This window comes from Solea solea, chromosome 1 (assembly GCF_958295425.1).
Source record: "Solea solea chromosome 1, fSolSol10.1, whole genome shotgun sequence".
Taxonomy (NCBI): domain Eukaryota; kingdom Metazoa; phylum Chordata; class Actinopteri; order Pleuronectiformes; family Soleidae; genus Solea; species Solea solea.
Genome location: NC_081134.1, coordinates 10,096,008 through 10,113,678, shown reverse-complemented (window position 1 = coordinate 10,113,678; position 17,671 = coordinate 10,096,008). Strand labels below are relative to the sequence as shown.

The 17,671-nt window shown below is 43.7% G+C and overlaps 2 protein-coding genes across 2 annotated transcripts; both read right to left on the bottom strand.

Annotated features, from left to right (window-relative positions):
- Window positions 1–141: 141 nt before the first annotated feature.
- LOC131443693 (semaphorin-4E-like) lies at window positions 142–9,667 on the bottom strand. Its single transcript, XM_058613590.1, has 15 exons — window positions 9,229–9,667; window positions 5,051–5,367; window positions 4,748–4,893; window positions 4,293–4,355; window positions 4,080–4,178; window positions 3,892–3,991; window positions 3,512–3,622; window positions 3,255–3,406; window positions 2,583–2,758; window positions 2,302–2,458; window positions 1,918–2,140; window positions 1,688–1,803; window positions 1,401–1,558; window positions 1,266–1,318; window positions 142–1,180 (listed from the first exon to the last, which is right to left on the bottom strand). The coding sequence occupies exons 2-15, from the start codon at window positions 5,160–5,162 to the stop codon at window positions 504–506; spliced, it is 2,343 nt and encodes a 780-aa protein (XP_058469573.1). The 5' UTR covers window positions 5,163–5,367; window positions 9,229–9,667; the 3' UTR covers window positions 142–503.
- Window positions 9,668–11,388: 1,721 nt separating this feature from the next.
- On the bottom strand, window positions 11,389–17,524 carry stap2a (signal transducing adaptor family member 2a). Its single transcript, XM_058648388.1, has 11 exons — window positions 17,281–17,524; window positions 15,570–15,641; window positions 15,366–15,485; window positions 14,201–14,257; window positions 13,959–14,110; window positions 13,721–13,852; window positions 13,561–13,630; window positions 13,040–13,142; window positions 12,859–12,954; window positions 12,649–12,777; window positions 11,389–12,306 (listed from the first exon to the last, which is right to left on the bottom strand). Exons 1-11 carry the CDS (start codon window positions 17,386–17,388, stop codon window positions 12,251–12,253), a joined length of 1,095 nt encoding a protein of 364 aa, XP_058504371.1. The 5' UTR covers window positions 17,389–17,524; the 3' UTR covers window positions 11,389–12,250.
- Between the last annotated feature and the right edge of the window lie 147 nt (window positions 17,525–17,671).

The window sequence follows — 17,671 nt, the reverse complement described above, 5'->3', positions numbered from 1 at the left end:
ACTAAGCAGTAACACACAGAAGTACAAAGATGATTCATGACTGCGAAGTACTTCCACAGCGGTTCTCCACATTCTTGGCAAGTCATGTCTTGTGGTAAAAGCAGCTGACTGTTTTTGGAAACACTGTAAAAATCAAAAAGGTCAGGTAGAAAAAGGTTTAATACAATAAAACAAAACCTCTACAACTCGTGGTTAAAACAAATTGGCTCATTTTAAGGTATTGTACATTCCCTATGAAAGCAAACCAATCTTCACAAAACATTGGAATCTTTAGGATAGTTAGAGAATAATTAGCTAAAACAGAAAATGTACATGCATTATTAAAATAAAAGAAATGAAAGCATGTACAAAAACCTTAAGAATCTTTTGGTGTCTCAGTTTGTGTCCACTGAAAACGAGACTTCAACACGGAAAGGTTGTTCACTCCAACCTTCTGGCAAAGCCAGAAACACTTGTTTTGTTGCACTGTCATTAATTAATTTGATAGAACTGCTCAGTCATTTTCAAATTTCAGACTCATCGTCTATGTAATTCAGTGATTGGTTAACATCTGGCAGGTCATTCTCGTCTCCTGCAGCGCTAAACGCTGCCCCCTCTCTGGTGTGGTTATTGTTTCTGCTGCTGCTGCCTGTTCCAGACACCAGGAGCTTGTCCTCTGCCAGTGCAGGCTTCTGTGCTCCTTGGTAGTGTGCAGCAGAGTTTACACCCTCCTCCTCACAGGACCCCTGGGATTGTTTATTTTTCTTCCCACATTTCCACGGAAGAGGCAGGTGCCCTTTGTAAAAGTTCCAAGCCAAAAGGACAAGAAGAGAAATTACAAGGAGTGCGACTACGACCTGCAGTCCGGCCACAGAGGGGCCGTCCCTCTGAGCCTGAGGAAACACTCTGTGACCACCATTGCCTGAGCCTGCTGGATCTAATGTGAGCTGGTACTCGGCCACAGTAGTTGTGTACTTGTCGGTTTTCGAGTGCTCCACAGATAGACAGCGGTATCGACCAGCATCGCTGAGTGAAGCGTTGAGGATGAGCAGTCCATCCTCCAGCAGCTGAAGCCGCTCTGAAGGAGTCAGAGGGAGGTTGTCCCGCTTCCAGCTGGTTTTCGCCAAGTTAGAAGGCTTAGGGCAGCTGAGCTTCACGTTCCCACCTGGCCAGATGGACTGATTTGTTGGTTTGATTGGACCTGAAAACAAAAACAACATCAAATAAAATGTATCAGCATAGCCCAATATCACCCAGAGGGCTTTAAATTAGTGTGTTGAACTCACGTGCATTTGAGCAAAGAGAGCCATTTCCTTCTTTCACACTTTGGATTAGCTCTCTAAAGCAGAAGAGGCAATAAATTAAATATAGTTTGACTAGAGCTGATGCCAGAGTTGCAATCAGGGAGGACAGCGGCATACCTTTGTGACTCAGAAAGAGCAACACATTTCCCAAGACTTTTATCCCAGCCACAGTATGGGTCCCTTGCTAGAACACAGTCCATACAGGAAGAGGACCTCTCACAACTGGCCAGTGGTATCTGTGCTGCTCCAGAGTCTGACCCTGCATACAGCTGACGCTGTGCATGTTTGATCCATCCCACACACAGTCACAGAGCGATGACACGGTTACTAACTTGTCTACTGATGTATGATATAAATATTATATTTCAGGCCACTAATTTGACTATGGTAAGATTTCAACTTACCGTGACATTAGAAAACTTGAGGATTTTGATTGGCTCTTGGGACGGGAAAAGTTCAATTTCCTCAATGATGAACATCTCTCCATCATAGTTCACTGCTTTCAGCAAGGTGCCTTTCTCTTTTCATGTAAAAACAAGGAAACATGCCATATTTAAATACTACTGCATTTTTAAACACTCATCGTGTCAAACTATCTAGAGCAACAAAGCAGGAAGTGACTCTGAAAACACACCTGTGCCGATAAACATCACGTGGTACTTCTCGCCATCTGCAGCCTGCATTTGGTTCACGATGATGCGTGTGAACGTAGCTCCCCTTCGCACCAGCAGGGGCTTCTCTCCTATTGGCTGGATAACCTGGTCCATGAGGGGCCTATCTTTTACAAATTGAAGAGTCCGGTCTGGGAGGTCCAGAGTCTGAGTTATACCCGCTTTACGAGCCTCATTGTTTATACACTGACAAGTGAAGAGGTCAAGGAAAGAGAAAAAGGAGGGACAATGGTGTCAAAGTACAAAAGGAATCAGCTTCCAGCTGGGCCACTAGTAAAAAAAAGTTGCCTTTTGAGATTTTGATTTGTTTCCAACACACACACACAAACAAACATGTGCAGACTCACAGCTCCAGGCCGAGGGACAGGGATGTCTCCACTATACATCACCCACTTAACAAAAGAGGTTTCTACAGGGACTGGAGTCTTGTATTTCCCCTCTGCAAACACTCTGCTAATGTCCGACACCCGGAACACACACACAGCAGACAGGTCTGATGTGTCCCTGAAACACACACACACAATAACTCAGAAAATGTGGGCCAAGTTTTGTGCCAAACACCATTTGAGGAAGGGGCGACCCTCCTCCCTGTGAGACAGACACATTAACATGTTTGCTTCAAACGTACGACTGTGGCGTAAAGATGGCGTAGAACAAACAGTTCCTCCAGTGCTGGGGATCACACCAAAGGTAAGTGTCCTGAATAATGTATGGCAGCTGAGACTCCAGCACCGGACAGTCCATTCTAGCCTTCAGGAAGGATGTCCACTTCTTCTGCAAAGTTCTCTGACCTCCAAGATCCCCCTGTGGGCGCAGACACACACCATAATATTACACAAACAGGATGGGGACAGAATAATGGCGCTTAATGGCCACTATACAGTTCTAGCACTACTTGGCTCAGCACGGCTCGACTCTACTTGGCTTGTGCATCAGGCGTAAGGGGTTGTGGAGCGACTCCTCTGTTAAATATTGAGATTTTAGAAATGTCCTTGCTAAATGTTGGAGATTAACGCATGTTTCAGGATGTTTTAAGTCTTTTTAAGTGATTTACAGTTGGGCATTGTTCGGTTTGATTCCTGTGTCGGACGTCACGCTCATGGCTCAAGGTTGTCGATGTCACACACTAGTGATAGCAGTGGTTGATGGCACCAGGGAACAATTACTAAAGTCAAACATACCTGTGCTAAAACTGTATCATGGAAAAGTGCCATACGTGTGTGTGGGAAGCACTATTATTGTGCTACTGTTGTATCATGAAAGTGGTGAAAAAGTCCAAGCACGGTAAGCTCTTTATAACCTTGCAGACACGGGCCACACGGGAGACCACCAGTTTGTTGTAGCAATCGCACTCGACAGCCTTCTCACTGAAGAACAGGTAAACCTTGTCATCGTCTCCCTCCTCATTGTTCTCACTCTCTGGCATCTGAGCCATGGAAACGAAGCTGGGCTCTGGTGTAAAAAGAAGACGAAAGAAGACAAACCCATCAACTTTAACTCCTGAAATAGCCCAGTACAGAGATAATAAAGAAACAAAAAGATATTGTCACATTTTACCATTAAGCCAGGAACTCTTGAACTCGGTGCGTATGGAGATGGGAGAGCTGCGCATCAGGACAGGTTCGGATCCCAGGAAGTTCATGGAAGTGGCCGAGTACAGGTTATCATCTGGTCAAACGAGACAGAAAATGGATATTAAAACAATATTTTGCGACATTAAATGTCCCGTCTGTAAGCGTGACGCCAAAAACTGCTCAACCCTCCCTTTCCCAAACATGTCAGTGAACTATGGCGGCCGAGTTGTTGATCCTCGTTTGAGAAGTAAGCTTCTACTTCAAAATACATTTGTTTCTGACAATAAAACCTCTTCTGTGTTACACACTGGACCATTAAAGCAACATTGTTATCTTAAAAAGAAATGTTTAACAACTTCTCACCATCCATGACGGAGGCGTATCTCTGTACAGGATCAAACGGACACTTCCCTTTGCCATCCTCTCTTTTATCCTCCAGAATCAGCTTTCCGTCTGAATAGGACTTAACACACAAACACTGTTAAATCCTCGAATCATTGGTATTCACTCCCGTTTTTTAAGTACAAACTAGAGCTCTCGATTTGTCTTACCATGTAATCACACTCTGGATCGAAAGCATTGGTCCCGCAAACAAACATCCTCTTGTCCTCCATCGTATGCAATATCCTTATATAGTTCTTGCACTCCAGCTGTAAATGCATTTAAAAACACAATGAACTACATCTGCTCAAACAGAATCACACCTTCTTATTCTTCTAATCATTTCCAGAGGTGTAATGCTGCTCTCAGCTGACGGGACCCACCTCAGGATCTTTCCCTTTGTTTTGACACTCCGATTTCTGCTTTGCCGTCACTCTCCATTTCACCTAAAACCGGGAAAACAATCGCGGTTACACACTCGTCCACATTTTCACTTTCTTTCCATCGTAGAAGGTTGTGGATGCAACACTAGCAGTTAAAGAAGCAGGTACAAATGTCTCCATTTTTTTTGATTGAGCTGCTTTTTTAGAGCTCAACACAAGGTTGGTTTGAGTCATTTAGGGATGCTAAGGGTCTTTGTTGCCCTGAACTAAGTTCCCCAGGTTTCTTTTACAGAATTTGAACCACATTAAAACCTGAGAGCAACTACTGCCTGGGAAACTCCATTCAGGGCAGAGAGTCTTGCACAAAACTGAAGCTCTTGTCCAAGAAATCTCTGATAAGATATTTCTTAAGTTGACAAATGCTGGCCTTCAAATGTCAACAGTGCTGTTCTTACTGAGGCACGTTTCTTGGAGATGTCGTTGAGGTCAAGAGCATACACAGCCTCTCTGGCACCCAGCACTAGCAGATCCAGATCTTCTCTCAACAACATGGTGGAGTAGTTGAACACTCCGTCCTCATGAAACAGGTGAGCGTTGACCCCTGCAGAGACAGAAAATATGACTGATTCATTACTTAGCAACCACCAATAATGCAACCCTGTTTCTCAAGGAGTCTGTTTAAATACAAACCACTGTCTGTGTGTGTATGTGCCAATATGGGCCAACACATCGAGGTTACACAAGACAGAAGTGCTCACCATGATAGAGGATAAATTTGCGGGGGACGCAGTCCAGCGGCGAGTCTTCTTCCAGTGTCAAGGCCAGAGGTAGCAGCCAAAGGACACTGAGGGAGAGCAGCAGTGGGTGCATGGCTCCTTTGTGCAAGCTAAGAGGAATTTACACTTTGTTGTTTCCCCAACAGTCAGTCAAACGGGGGTAAAGACAGCAAGTGGCATCTATGACGTGGTGAGGTCTGTGTCGGGCTCAAGAGCCCCAGCTCCTTTATTGGCCCCGCTCAGCAGGCTGTCCATGGTGAGATGGATGGCATACACCAAAGGAACAAAGCTGGGAAGAGCTGTAAGTGAGACATGGTTGGACGGCTATCACGGTCAATTAAAAAAAATGTGCAACACAAATGTTAGGATAAAACACACAAGAACCAAGGTGAACAATTAAAGTTATGCCAAAAACAAGTGAAAGAAACAAAGCAAGAAAAAATATATTTTTTTAAAAAGTAAAAGGAACAGCCAGAAAGGGCAGAGTGAGCCAAAGTCAGCAAGGCAGTAATTCTGTCAGTGCCATAGTGATGTTAAAGGGGACATATTATGCAAAATCAACTTTTTAACCATTTTAATACTGATATTTGGGACTCTGGGGGCCCTACCAGTCGCCAAAGTGTGGAAAAACAATACTCAGTCATGTTTTCGTGGTTCCGCTTAGTGTAAGTATAGGCGATAAAACGCTCGATGTTGAATTCCCTGCGCTTATGACGTCAGCATGCGCATTTCACCGCGAATGTTACCGCCCCACCAGTACGTTTACTTCGCAAGCTCCACCTTAGCTCCACCTTGTCCCTGCCAGAGTGCAGGCGAGGGAGGAAGAGCGGTATTATGTCAACGTGGCGGGACAAGTGTGCTGTTGGTGGCTGCACAGTGGAGCACAGTGTTTTACAGAGGATTTTATATATGAAGCTAATGTGCCGGATAAAGTCAGCAATCGTGTGTTCGTGTGTTCGCACCACTTCACATCAGACTGTGGCCAGCGGTTGCCGTATTTAGTCAGGGGACGTATTTCACCGACGTACAAACACACAAATTGTTAAGAAAAGATCACATAGAGCTCATAACTGACCATTCTGACACGTCCTAATTAAACATATTTGTTCAGTACGTCCTCCATGACCGGAGCACAGACTCAGTCTGATACAATCACATAAAGCAGCTGTTTATGCAGCTCGCCGCTGACGATCAGCGGTGCTGCACTCTCTGTGCAGCGGTGCTACACTCTCTGTGTCACCGATAGCCTAAACTGCCGCTGGCGATCGCTGATCGGCAGCGGCGCGCTGAATAAACTGTATGTTGCTGTATCAGACCGGAGACTGTCTGATACAGCGGTGGCGCGTTACACGGTGATCGCCAGCTCGCCGGAGCACCGGAGGTGGTCAGCGGTGGTGAGGTCTCCGGAGCACAGTCTCCGGTCTGATACAGCAACATACAGTTTATTCAGCGCGCCGCTGGCGATCAGCGGTGGCGCGTTACACGGTGATCGCCACCGCTGATCGCCAGCTCGCCGGAGCACCGGAGCTGGTCAGCGGTGGTGAGGTCTCCGGTCTGATACAGCAACATACAGTTTATTCAGCGCGCCGCTGGCGATCAGCGGTGGCGATCAGCGATCGCCAGCGGCAGTTTAGGCTATCGGTGAAACAGAGAGTGTAGCACCGCTGCACAGAGAGTGCAGCACCGCTGATCGTCAGCGGCGAGCTGCATAAACAGCTGCTTTATGTGATTGTATCAGACTGAGTCTGTGCTCCGGTCATGGAGGACGTACTGAACAAATATGTTTAATTAGGACGTGTCAGAATGGTCAGTTATGAGCTCTATGTGATCTTTTCTTAACAATGTGTGTGTTTGTACGTCGGTGAAATACGTCCCCTGACTAAATGCGGCGACCGCTGTTTGCAGTCTGATGTGAAGTGGTGCGAACACACGAACACACGATCTGATACAGCAACATACAGTTTATTCAGCGCGCCGCTGGCGATCAGCGGTGGCGCGTTACACGGTGATCGCCACCGCTGATCGCCAGCTCGCCGGAGCACCGGAGCTGGTCAGCGGTGGTGAGGTCTCCGGAGCACAGTCTCCGGTCTGATACAGCAACATACAGTTTATTCAGCGCGCCGCTGGCGATCAGCGGTGCTGCACTCTCTGTGCAGCGGTGCTGCACTCTCTGTGTCACCGCTGATCTTCTGTTCCTAAGTGTTTTTAACTGATTTACAGTTGGACAGTGTTCGGCTCGATCCTTATGTAGGACGTCTCTTCCTGTGACGGCACTCTCGCTGACATGTTGATATTGTCAGAGAACTAGTGGAGGGAGGGGGAGACGAATAGAGCTGTAAAGAGGACAAATCAGAAACCCCCTGGAAGAAGTGGGTGTGTGTTTGCCTGTGTCTCATTTGCATATAAAGGGACCTTGCACGAAAACCGAGCGTTCTGAAAGGGGCGGGTTTAGCAGGGTTATTGAACTACTATGATTCTTCATCCTTATGGTATTTTTACCAAAGCATGTCACTGACATGTTCATTAGGACACCAGGGAACTATTTTAATGGGGGAAATAGGGTATAATATGTCCCCTTTAATGCAGGGCCATGAAAGGCATTCAGCAGGGTGCAGGGATGTCGACCTTAGCTCTCCTGCAGCACCAAACATAAGCACACAAAGAGATGCACAGAGACTGCCAAAAAACTAGAGCAGATGAGCACTGAGCACCATGTGGGTTTTTTTGCAAGAGCAGCTTTGCACAACGTGGTTTGAGGTATCGCTCGCCTTCTACTGTGACAGAAGCATCTAGACTTACTGCATCTTTCCACTGATTACACCCACACTTATAAATCCAACTATTAGTCTCATTCTGAAGACATTATTTAGAGCAGCGGTGTCAAACTCAAATGACCCGGGGGCCAATGAGCATCTAGTCTGGTCAAGAGGGGCGAAAACAGTGGTATCACAGCATGATGTCACAATAAGGACATTCATGATGAGATTTCCTGGTAATTAAAAGGAAGAAGTGGCTTTTTTATATTTATTCAGTATATAGAATATATACTTGTAACACATTTTTGTTGTAATGTCTTATTATTACTATTATAAAAATATTGCTGGCAAACATAGCCTACTATAGTATTATATTCTGTCACCACGCTGTGTTGCTGTGTTTAAAGGAAGACAAGGTCAAAGGCCACGTTTTACTAAGTTTGTCACCTCTGATTTAGAGCATGTTTACAGGAGTTGATGTCACAAACACAGAGCATAGTCCTACTATGACACAGGATGTTACAATCTTATTAACAGAAGTGTACATAATTCATCTCAAAATGTTAACGTGATTATTGATATTGTATGATCTGATTCAGGTTGAGGTCATCAGAGAACACTTTTTACATCAGACTATTCTCTTAAGCAGGTTCATTTTATTTATTTATTTATTTTTTTTAACTTTGCAGTAACAGCAGTTCCTTCCACCACAGCCTACACAGTGGGTGTGTACTGTGGGTGCCTCTTTCCTAACAAAGGTGTGTGGTGTGTAACGCCGATGAGCTGCAGCTTGTCAGAGAATGTAGTCTTGATAACATGTTCCACATATTTGGCCCTGGGGCCAAGACGAGACTTACTCAACAAACACACACATGTTTGCACAGCGTTTCTTTTTAAGACGGCTGCATTGACTTGAACTCATTTTATCTGGACAACCTAAACAAAGCATTATCCCACCATGACCTTAACCACAACCAGTTTATACCTAACTCTATCCTAACCAATTAACCATTCAGCTAAACCAGTTCCTCGGGACTTTGGTGCTGCTTCATTTGGGGACCAGGTTTTAGTCTCTATGAGGACTACTGGTCCTGGCAAGGTCAATATTTATGACCGAAAATGCCCTAAAGAGGTAGCAAATACAAGCACACACACACACACACACACACAGTGTACGCAGGCTTTTACGTTACTGCGCCAAATTTCACGCACAAACAACAAAGTCCGTCTTAAAACATGTACGTGAAAAGTCACGTTGGTGAAGCTGTGGTTAACAAGTTAAGAGCGTTGTGGTTCATTTATCATTTGAAGCCTAAATGCCCCCCATTGTCTCTCGTGGTTGTAGTAAATTCGAGCGTAAACTCGAACAGCAGGTCAATAATCGACGGTTAATCACTGACTTACCTGCGCACTGACACGCCCCAAGACTGTGAGCAACTCCATTTAAAAAAAAAGAAAGTCCCAATACCTGTTTGAAAGGAAATTTCAAAACACACTAACAAACAGGTCTGACTGAGACTTGTCCAAAAGTCCTGGTAGTGACAATAAATCTCTCGAGTGGTGTGAGAAAAACACAACACACGCGCAAAAGTGAAGCCTGGCTGTCGCGCAAACTAGGTACTAACTTCCTTCAGGTCGGATGTGCGCAGGAACACCGCGAGTCAGGTTGTGTGCAAGTGCAGCACAGGGGGGAGAAAAGCGCCACCGCCTCCTCAGTCTGTCCTCTGTGTCTCTGTGTCCTCTCAAAGACTCAGCAGTGATCTATTACTGAGGCGTACGGAGCCCGCGGTGAAAGGAGCTGAATGGCAGCTGCTGCTGCTGCTCCGGTTGGTCGGTTAGTTTCCCCCCGCAGGTTCACCCTTTTTTTTTAAATTTCTTCAGTCTGACGCTGAGGCGGCGGAAGGCGTTGGTTTTATCACTGGTCTGTTTGCTGTTCCTGTGAACTGTAGACAACACTAGCTGCAGATATCTAATTCTGACCACTCACACTCCCCGTTCATGACAGCTACAGTGAAAGCACAATATAGTCAAATATATTGAACTGGAGTTCTCAATCAAATGTACAGTGTTATAAACAAAAAATCACACCATTCTAGTAAAATGTAAAACATTTAAGTTCCATACAAATGTACTATAAATGCTATTTGGGAACAATAAACCCCACACTTCACAGAAAACAACAAAAAATACAATACAAACTACTACTACTACTAATTTCTCATATGGTGGAGCTCCAACAGATATATTTGGTTATGCAACATCCTCATGCAATAAGTCCAGCGTTGCATCTGTTTTGTCCTTAGGGCAGGATCATGATGCAACTCAGCCAATACAACCAAAACAAAAAGTTCATTCTGTCAAAATCACTCTCGGATAAAATCGAAAAAAGTTTTAAGTTTTATATTTCAATAATCATCCCAAATCTGATATGTGGACATCATGTTATACTAGTGTACAGTATTGACATCATTATAGCAGGTGTAGGAGCCAGTGTTGTGTTAATTAAGTTTCGATTTAGTTTAATTGATTATGCAAAATTATATGTTACAGTATAATATGGGAACAATTAAAGGAGTCAACTGATGGCCTTAGGGAAATAAATGGTATTGTGGACCTTTGATGTTATTCGATAAAGTGCACCATGGATCTTTGATGTTTTTTGCACGAAAAAAAGTTTGCTACTACAGCAGGGGACTTCATCGATGTTCTCAAACTTTTTATACCAAGTACCACCTGAGAAAATAATGAGCTCTTGAAGTAAAAAGTAAAGTTATACACTGGTGCATGTTTTTGGACTGTGGGAGGAAGCCGGAGAACCCGGAGAGAACCCACGCACACACACGGGGAGAACATGCAAACTCCATGCAGAAAGGCCCTTGTTCAAACCGGGGGTCGAACCCGGGTCTTCTCGCTGCAAGGCAAGAGTGCTAACCACTCCACCACTGTGTAGCCCTATTATTATTCAATTTATTATAATTTTTTTGTTATTTTTTTAATTTTCTCCACATTCTGGTCAAAAGTCCTCAGCTCCACTGCAATCACATACCCTGATGATTCACTGGTGTATGTACAGTAGAAGGAAGCTCGCGTACCACTGGTGATTGCACGTACCACACTTTGAGAACCATGCCACTAAAGGTAATCAAACATTTTTACTTGATCAGCATACATATGATTTCAGTATAAATCCTAAGAACTGGTCTGTATGGAAATACAGTCTTATAGTAAACTGAAAATAACCCTTTTACTTCATAATAGTCACATGTCTTCATGTAGGGATTGTCTTAAAAGTTGTTCAGTGTCCAGCCTTTTCTCCGACCACTTGTCAGAGAAAAAGAAAGTTGTACTTTTTGCCATTCTTTCAATCAAGGAAAAAGGCACATTTACACATTTACGACGAGGAAGAGCAATTCCATGCAAAAACAATTTAATGCCCTCAAAATCTAACAAACACTACTCTTGAATAGTGGAAAAGAAGACACATCATCACATACTGTACAAACATACATGTACAAGTTCACTGTAAGGAGACGTGAGTCACTTGATCTGTTTAGTACAGAAATGTGAGGGGGAAAAAAAATGTTTCCCATATAGAAATACGAGCTGTTGAATGACCCTCAGATTTATAATAAATAATCATATTGTGAGTGAAGCTGCATGTTTAGAGGTAGGGTTTAATACTGTGAGAAAACCAAAAGCCTTTGTCTGGTTTGGTGTGCTGATAGTGAGGCTCCATTCCACTAGAGGGCACCCTCACATACAGTCGATTGATTTTCTTGAAGGGGAACAATGGAGAGTCTCCAAACAGGTGTGAGCACCATTGAGTCGTAGCACCATACAGTAGCACGTACACAGTAGCAGAGAATAAGAAAACACTTAAAGTACAGTTAAAGTCTCACTGGTGAATCAACAACATTATCACACAGAATGCTCAGAGCAGCAGGCAGATTGTGCAAGTTTCATTTTGCTGGCAGGCTCAACTGTTTTGAGATGTTTTTTTTTTGTTCGGTTTTGTTTTTTTTCTTAACGTGATGAGGTGAAGGAGGAGAATCTCTGTGCTGAAACCCGATTGTGCCTGGTTCATTTTACTTTTCACAGAGGATTAAATAGTCTGGGCTGCAGCAGTAACTTCCTCAGCTTTAGACACAGACACAGGCTCAGGTCCAGTGTGTGTCAGTGTTTTTTTCTCAGATAGGTTTTAGCTGCCAGCCATGTTGACTCAGAGTTCTTGTGTTGTGCGACTATTTGCTCGGTGGCAGTTTTGTAAACAGTTGTACGCACGTGGAGAAAGCGCTAACCGGAAGTGGTGGCATTTGTAGTCCCTCGTCTTCCACCTAGAAGGCACAGGATGAGTACATAGCTGCGGTGAGAACGGGTTTGGCACTGAAGATTGAGTACGCCGTGCAGAGAAGTTGTGGCTTTTAAGTCACTCCTGACTGGCTCGTCTCTTCTCCAGCTTCATTTTTAGTTCCTCATTAAGCGCTGTGGGCAGACACAAGATACACTATGAGTTGAAGCAACAGCAGATGTCATCGACTAGGGCTCAGCACAGTGTGATAAACAGCACTCGCTTTAATGTGTTTGTGGTGAATTAACAATTGTGAATGGGGAAAATTTTATTATTATGCAGGAGCGACCTGAAAATGCTGCCTAGTTTGCTAACATGAGACCTGGTGACTTATTATTACGCGCTACAAGGAAGAGCCTGCGTCTTTGCAGTCATTCCAGGATCCAGTGGGTTATTATGATCTCATAAAGGGTTCTTGTTTTTTTCACTTTATGTAAAATGTGCACTAAAAAGTCCCATTCCTATTATCTACTCACTGTGTGCAAGAGGTGAAGGGGAGAGAATGAGCCGTCTCATTGGGTTTGTGGGTGAGGCTGGCACTGGTGAGGTCAAAATACGGCGGTCCGGGGCGGGGGACCTGGACAGGGGACTACTGGACCAACGATCTGCAGCAGAATGAAAAGCAGTGATTATTGTAGTTATCTGTCTGTGACTGTTTGTTTGCGTTTGATGTCAAAGAGACTAACCTTGTTTTGGTGGCAGGGCAGGAGCCTTTGGGAGGGGGCTTAGCGGGGCAGTGTGGAGAATCCTTTCTCCATTTTCATCATTGGCAGAAACGTATGCTGATGGCATTATAAAAAAAAACAAAGTATGGTTGGACTCTTAGATTAAATGTGAAAAGGTTAGACGATGAAATGTGTGTCTTACTGATGTTCTCCTCATACGGCTCCTCCAGTAGGAAAGGTTGTAAAGTCCCTGCTGTCTTCTCTACCAGGGCATCAATGACTTCATGAAGTGTAGCACAGGGAATCTGGAAGATGAAACCTGTTGTGTTATATGCCAACTAAAACGAAAATGTGCTTAGTTTTCATCTTTGTAAATTAATTTCATACATACGCCTTTTGCGTTCATATGAAGTATATTTATTTTTTTATAATATAAGGAGTTATGACACAATACTTATTATGACCTTTTTGAATCTTGCACCTGGCAAATATTCCATATTACAAAAAACTAAAACTAATAAAAAAACTAGCAAACCTGCTCTAAAAGCCAAGTAAAAGGAAATCATTTTAAAAACAAAAAGTCAAAATGAAATAAAAACTAAAGGCCTTTCTGCATGTAACAATCCACATTAAAAACTGTTTCTTCAATCATATCACACCTGCCACTTGGATGTAACATAAATCAATGAGTAAGTAAAAAAATATCAGTTATAACAGACTTACAGGATTTTCTACATCAATGACATAACCGCCTTGGTCCCTCTGCGTCACGCGGTAATGTCTGAACACTGACCTATAAATAAAAAAAAAAAAAGACACAGAAAGTGAAGACGGTGTAGTGTATTTGCAGCTGTGGTGTCCAGATGTTGGGCAGCTGTTTTACCCATTCAGGTCTTGGCGTGTGGTAACAGCTAGTGAACATCCATCTCTGCCTGGACGGAGCAACATGTTGCCACAGTCTGGATGTCTCTCAAGGAGAACTTCAGCTTCTGTTCGGGACACAGGTCGAAAGCACCTGCACACGTGCACACACACACACACACACACACACACAGAGGAAAAGGTCTGCACACACAGTAACACAGCCACACTCCCTGTTATGAACACTGAGGAGAACTCACGGTGGGATCTCTCCTACTAAAGGCACGGAGAGCGGTGAAGGAGGAGCGCGCGTGGGAGTGCGAATTCTCCGCCTGGATCTTTCTTTGTCCACCACCTCCTTCAGCATCTGCAGTTGTCCCGGCAGCAACGTGAGACAGGACGGCACGTTGAGCTGGGATTGGGGTGGAAGAGGTGGAGTTTCTTATTAAACTACACCAAGACAAAGATGCTGTGAAACGTTGCATGAAAGAGGAATACTTACATCAATGACAGAGTAAAGGAAACCTTTCCACAGCTCCCTTGATTCTAAGTTAGGTGCCTGGAAAAAAAACACAATGACAATTTTTCAGATCACGAAGCTAATGAGACGATGAGAAGAAAGTCTTTTAAAAGGTCCAGTGTGTAAAATGTAGGTGGAATTATTTTCATTTGGCAGATATTGAAATTAAAATAATACTTTTCTGGAAGAGTATTGTATGAAGTTTGATTTTTCATTACCGTAGAATGAGCCTTTTATATTTATATCAGGAGCTGGGTCAGCTCTTCGGAGGCCCCCTGTTTAGACCACCATGTACCCACAATGGACAAAACCAAACATCTTTGGAGTTTTCATAATCACTGAAGGCTACATAAGTTCTCCAACACACTTGGAGGGAAAAGGTGATGTTGGAATATTCAACTGCAACATGCAGCTTCACCAATAGATGTCGCCACATTATACACACCACTCCTTTAAGTAGTTGTAGGATTAAAACTAGTTCCGTTTAGAAAGATTTTATATTTTTGACCACCTTATACTGTGTCTGGTTTAATGGAGGGTCATTCTTTATGCAATTTTTCTGACAATAAATCTATTCTATTCTATTCTATGTAGTATGAATGGTGGTCATACCCATCTTTTTGGGATTGTCTCTATATCCACTCACATGTTGGAAGGTATAGCACAATGTTTGTTTTATTGATTATTGCAGAAAAAATGACTAAATGAATAGACAGATAAATAAAAAAACTGACAACATATTTGAAATTGGTCACTTAATATGAGGCTAAAAGGACCTGCTGCTGCATTTTTTCTTCTTTTTCTTTATTCATTGTGATTTTAATCTATTTTATTTTAGCATTGAAGGACAATGGGCCGTTTTCACAGCAGCCGTTTTCACAGTTTTAGCAGAAAAAGCACAGGGGTTACTGATCACATTAACAATGGCTTTGTTCAGCTTATGCAAGTCGGGAAAGTATGACAGTGGATCAGCATGCATTCGGAAACTGAGGAAGCTAAATGGAACTCAGCCATCATTCATTTGATTACTTACAGCTGTGATTTCCCTACTGTGACCTGTCAGAATGGCCCTTTGTAAATGTTAGATGAACTCTGATTTCAAAGGGTATGGTAGATTATCTGTAGCTAAATAATAAAACAGAATTACTGTAAGTTTAGTTTCCCCATCCTTCATGCGCAGAATGAGTCTGGCTGCCTCCAGGTTTCTGTCTCGGCTGCAATCGTCCTTCAGGGAGACAAATCCACTGAGGTCCAACTTCTCCGCATACTGTATAATGCGCACACATACATGTTAGTGTCAGAACAGTGTGATGCACAGTAAACTAAATGTATACGACTTGTCCACACTTACATGACTGTCCTTTGCAGTATTGAAGAAATACAAGGAATTCCCACACAGGCAGGTCCAGAGTCGCCGGGACGCCTGACACAGGGAAATAGGGAGGGAAAAAAAGGGAAAGAAAGCAGTGACAATAAATCCATTGCTCTCTCCCACATCTGTGTAATGGATATTTCCATTTTTATTGCTCTCCCATTTCCTGTCCCATGAGAAAGATAGAGAGGGCCTCAGCTGTGGTCAATCTGCGACCATGGATCAGCGACACATCCTGCACCTGAGCCATGCAAGCTCATATTACATTTCAATGAGCCTAATTGGGAAGGGGGCTTACCCATGTGTCCCATACATTATTATGTTACATGGAAGAGAAATCACACCCTTTTTTATAACAAATAATATTGCCACTGTGCGTTTGCTACATTGGACCGGCAATTTGGAGAATAACATGTGGACAATTCACGAGGTCAGAATTGAACTGCGACTGATGATGTTGTAGCAGTCCTACTGTGTGTAACATACTGTGTTAATTAAACAAAAGGACACAGCTTCTAATTCAGCAGGTCCCAAACAGGGGGGCCCCGGGCCCCAGTGGGGGCCACCATAGCCCTTTTGATAATATCATTTCTATATGTAAAATACAGTTGAGTCAGAGGAAAAAGAAATTAAGAGTAACATTGAAGGTTTAGTCATTAAAAACACTATAAAAATGTATTTGCAGAGTTAAGCAAGCTGAATGACCTCATTTATCACAGTAGCACAAAGTAAAAAACAAAACAAAAACAAAAAAACTGATGGTGAAGTTCTCATTCAAGGCCTGGCTATTTGGACTCATTAAGGTGTTGTAGTGTATAAGAACTAGTGACATCGAATGATGAGACTGCAGATCCTCAGCTCACCCCTCTGCTTCCCTAGCATGTACTGTATGTAATTTTTCTTCTTCCTTATTTGTGTATGGTGTAGTAAGCTCCCGCTTCAAAAGTGCTCAACAAACAGTATATGGTTATATGCTTGTCTTGCAATATATTGATTATCACGGAATCGTTGTATCGTGATATTATTGGTACTGTGGACCGTGCATCGCATATCTTACCATGAGGCACCCTGTGATTCCAACCCCTAATATATATAGACAAATATAGGAACACTCACCCAGTACTTGCATACAAAAATGGTTAATGGTAACTTAGACTTCCTGCAGTTATGAAGAGTTAATATTTACTATGGCTAATTGGGCAGTTTTCCATGCGTTTTGGGGGGCAAGGAGTACAATCAAATATGGAACACATTCATAATGCAGAAGATTATTTCCTCTTTTTTGTAAGTGGAGATGGGGTGGGCACAGTGTCTGCAACCATAAAAAATATCTCCTTTAAGAAAAAGGCTGTTTTGATTATTCATGCGATATTATTCAAAATGCAAGTTGAAGCAACGTTTTGACAGCAACACCCGGTTTCCTAGACGCACGCGTCGTGATTTGTTCAGAAACTGCTCGATTCTAAGCCACAGGAAACTGAACTGAAAGCACAAAAATCAAACATGAGATCCGCTATGTGGAAAAATATCCCCAGCAGCAGCAGCCTCGCCCATTCTGTCACAATAAGGAAGTTGACAGCTCAGTGGGGATGAGGGGGGAACCAGCCGGTGTCCAACGCATAGACACCCATATACACAGACAGCATGCACTGAGACAACATGGCACTGGATCTGCACCGGCACAACACACCTTTTCTTTCGGTCCTCTCTTCTCCAGGAACCCCTCGTAGTAGCAGGGAGGAAGCTGCGCCCGGGGTCCCCCCGGCCCGGACCGCTGTCTGACGGGTGCAGCCGCCATGAGTGTCGCTGGCTGGACACCGAGGACAAAGGGGATCCGAGTAATTCTGGGAGTGACACGCCTTCCTCGATGAGATACAGCGCTGTGCCACTATTTCAACAGCTGGCTGGTGGTGTAGCCTGCTGTGTGTGTGTGTGTGTGTGTGTGTGGGGTGGGGGGGTCATGCAGGCGGGTGGTGGTGCAGATTAACAATTGAGTGGTTCTGGTTCGGCGATATATGTTCAGACTGTGGGTGTTCATTGGACAAAAATTAGCAATACTGTGCAGGCAGATGAATTTAAAG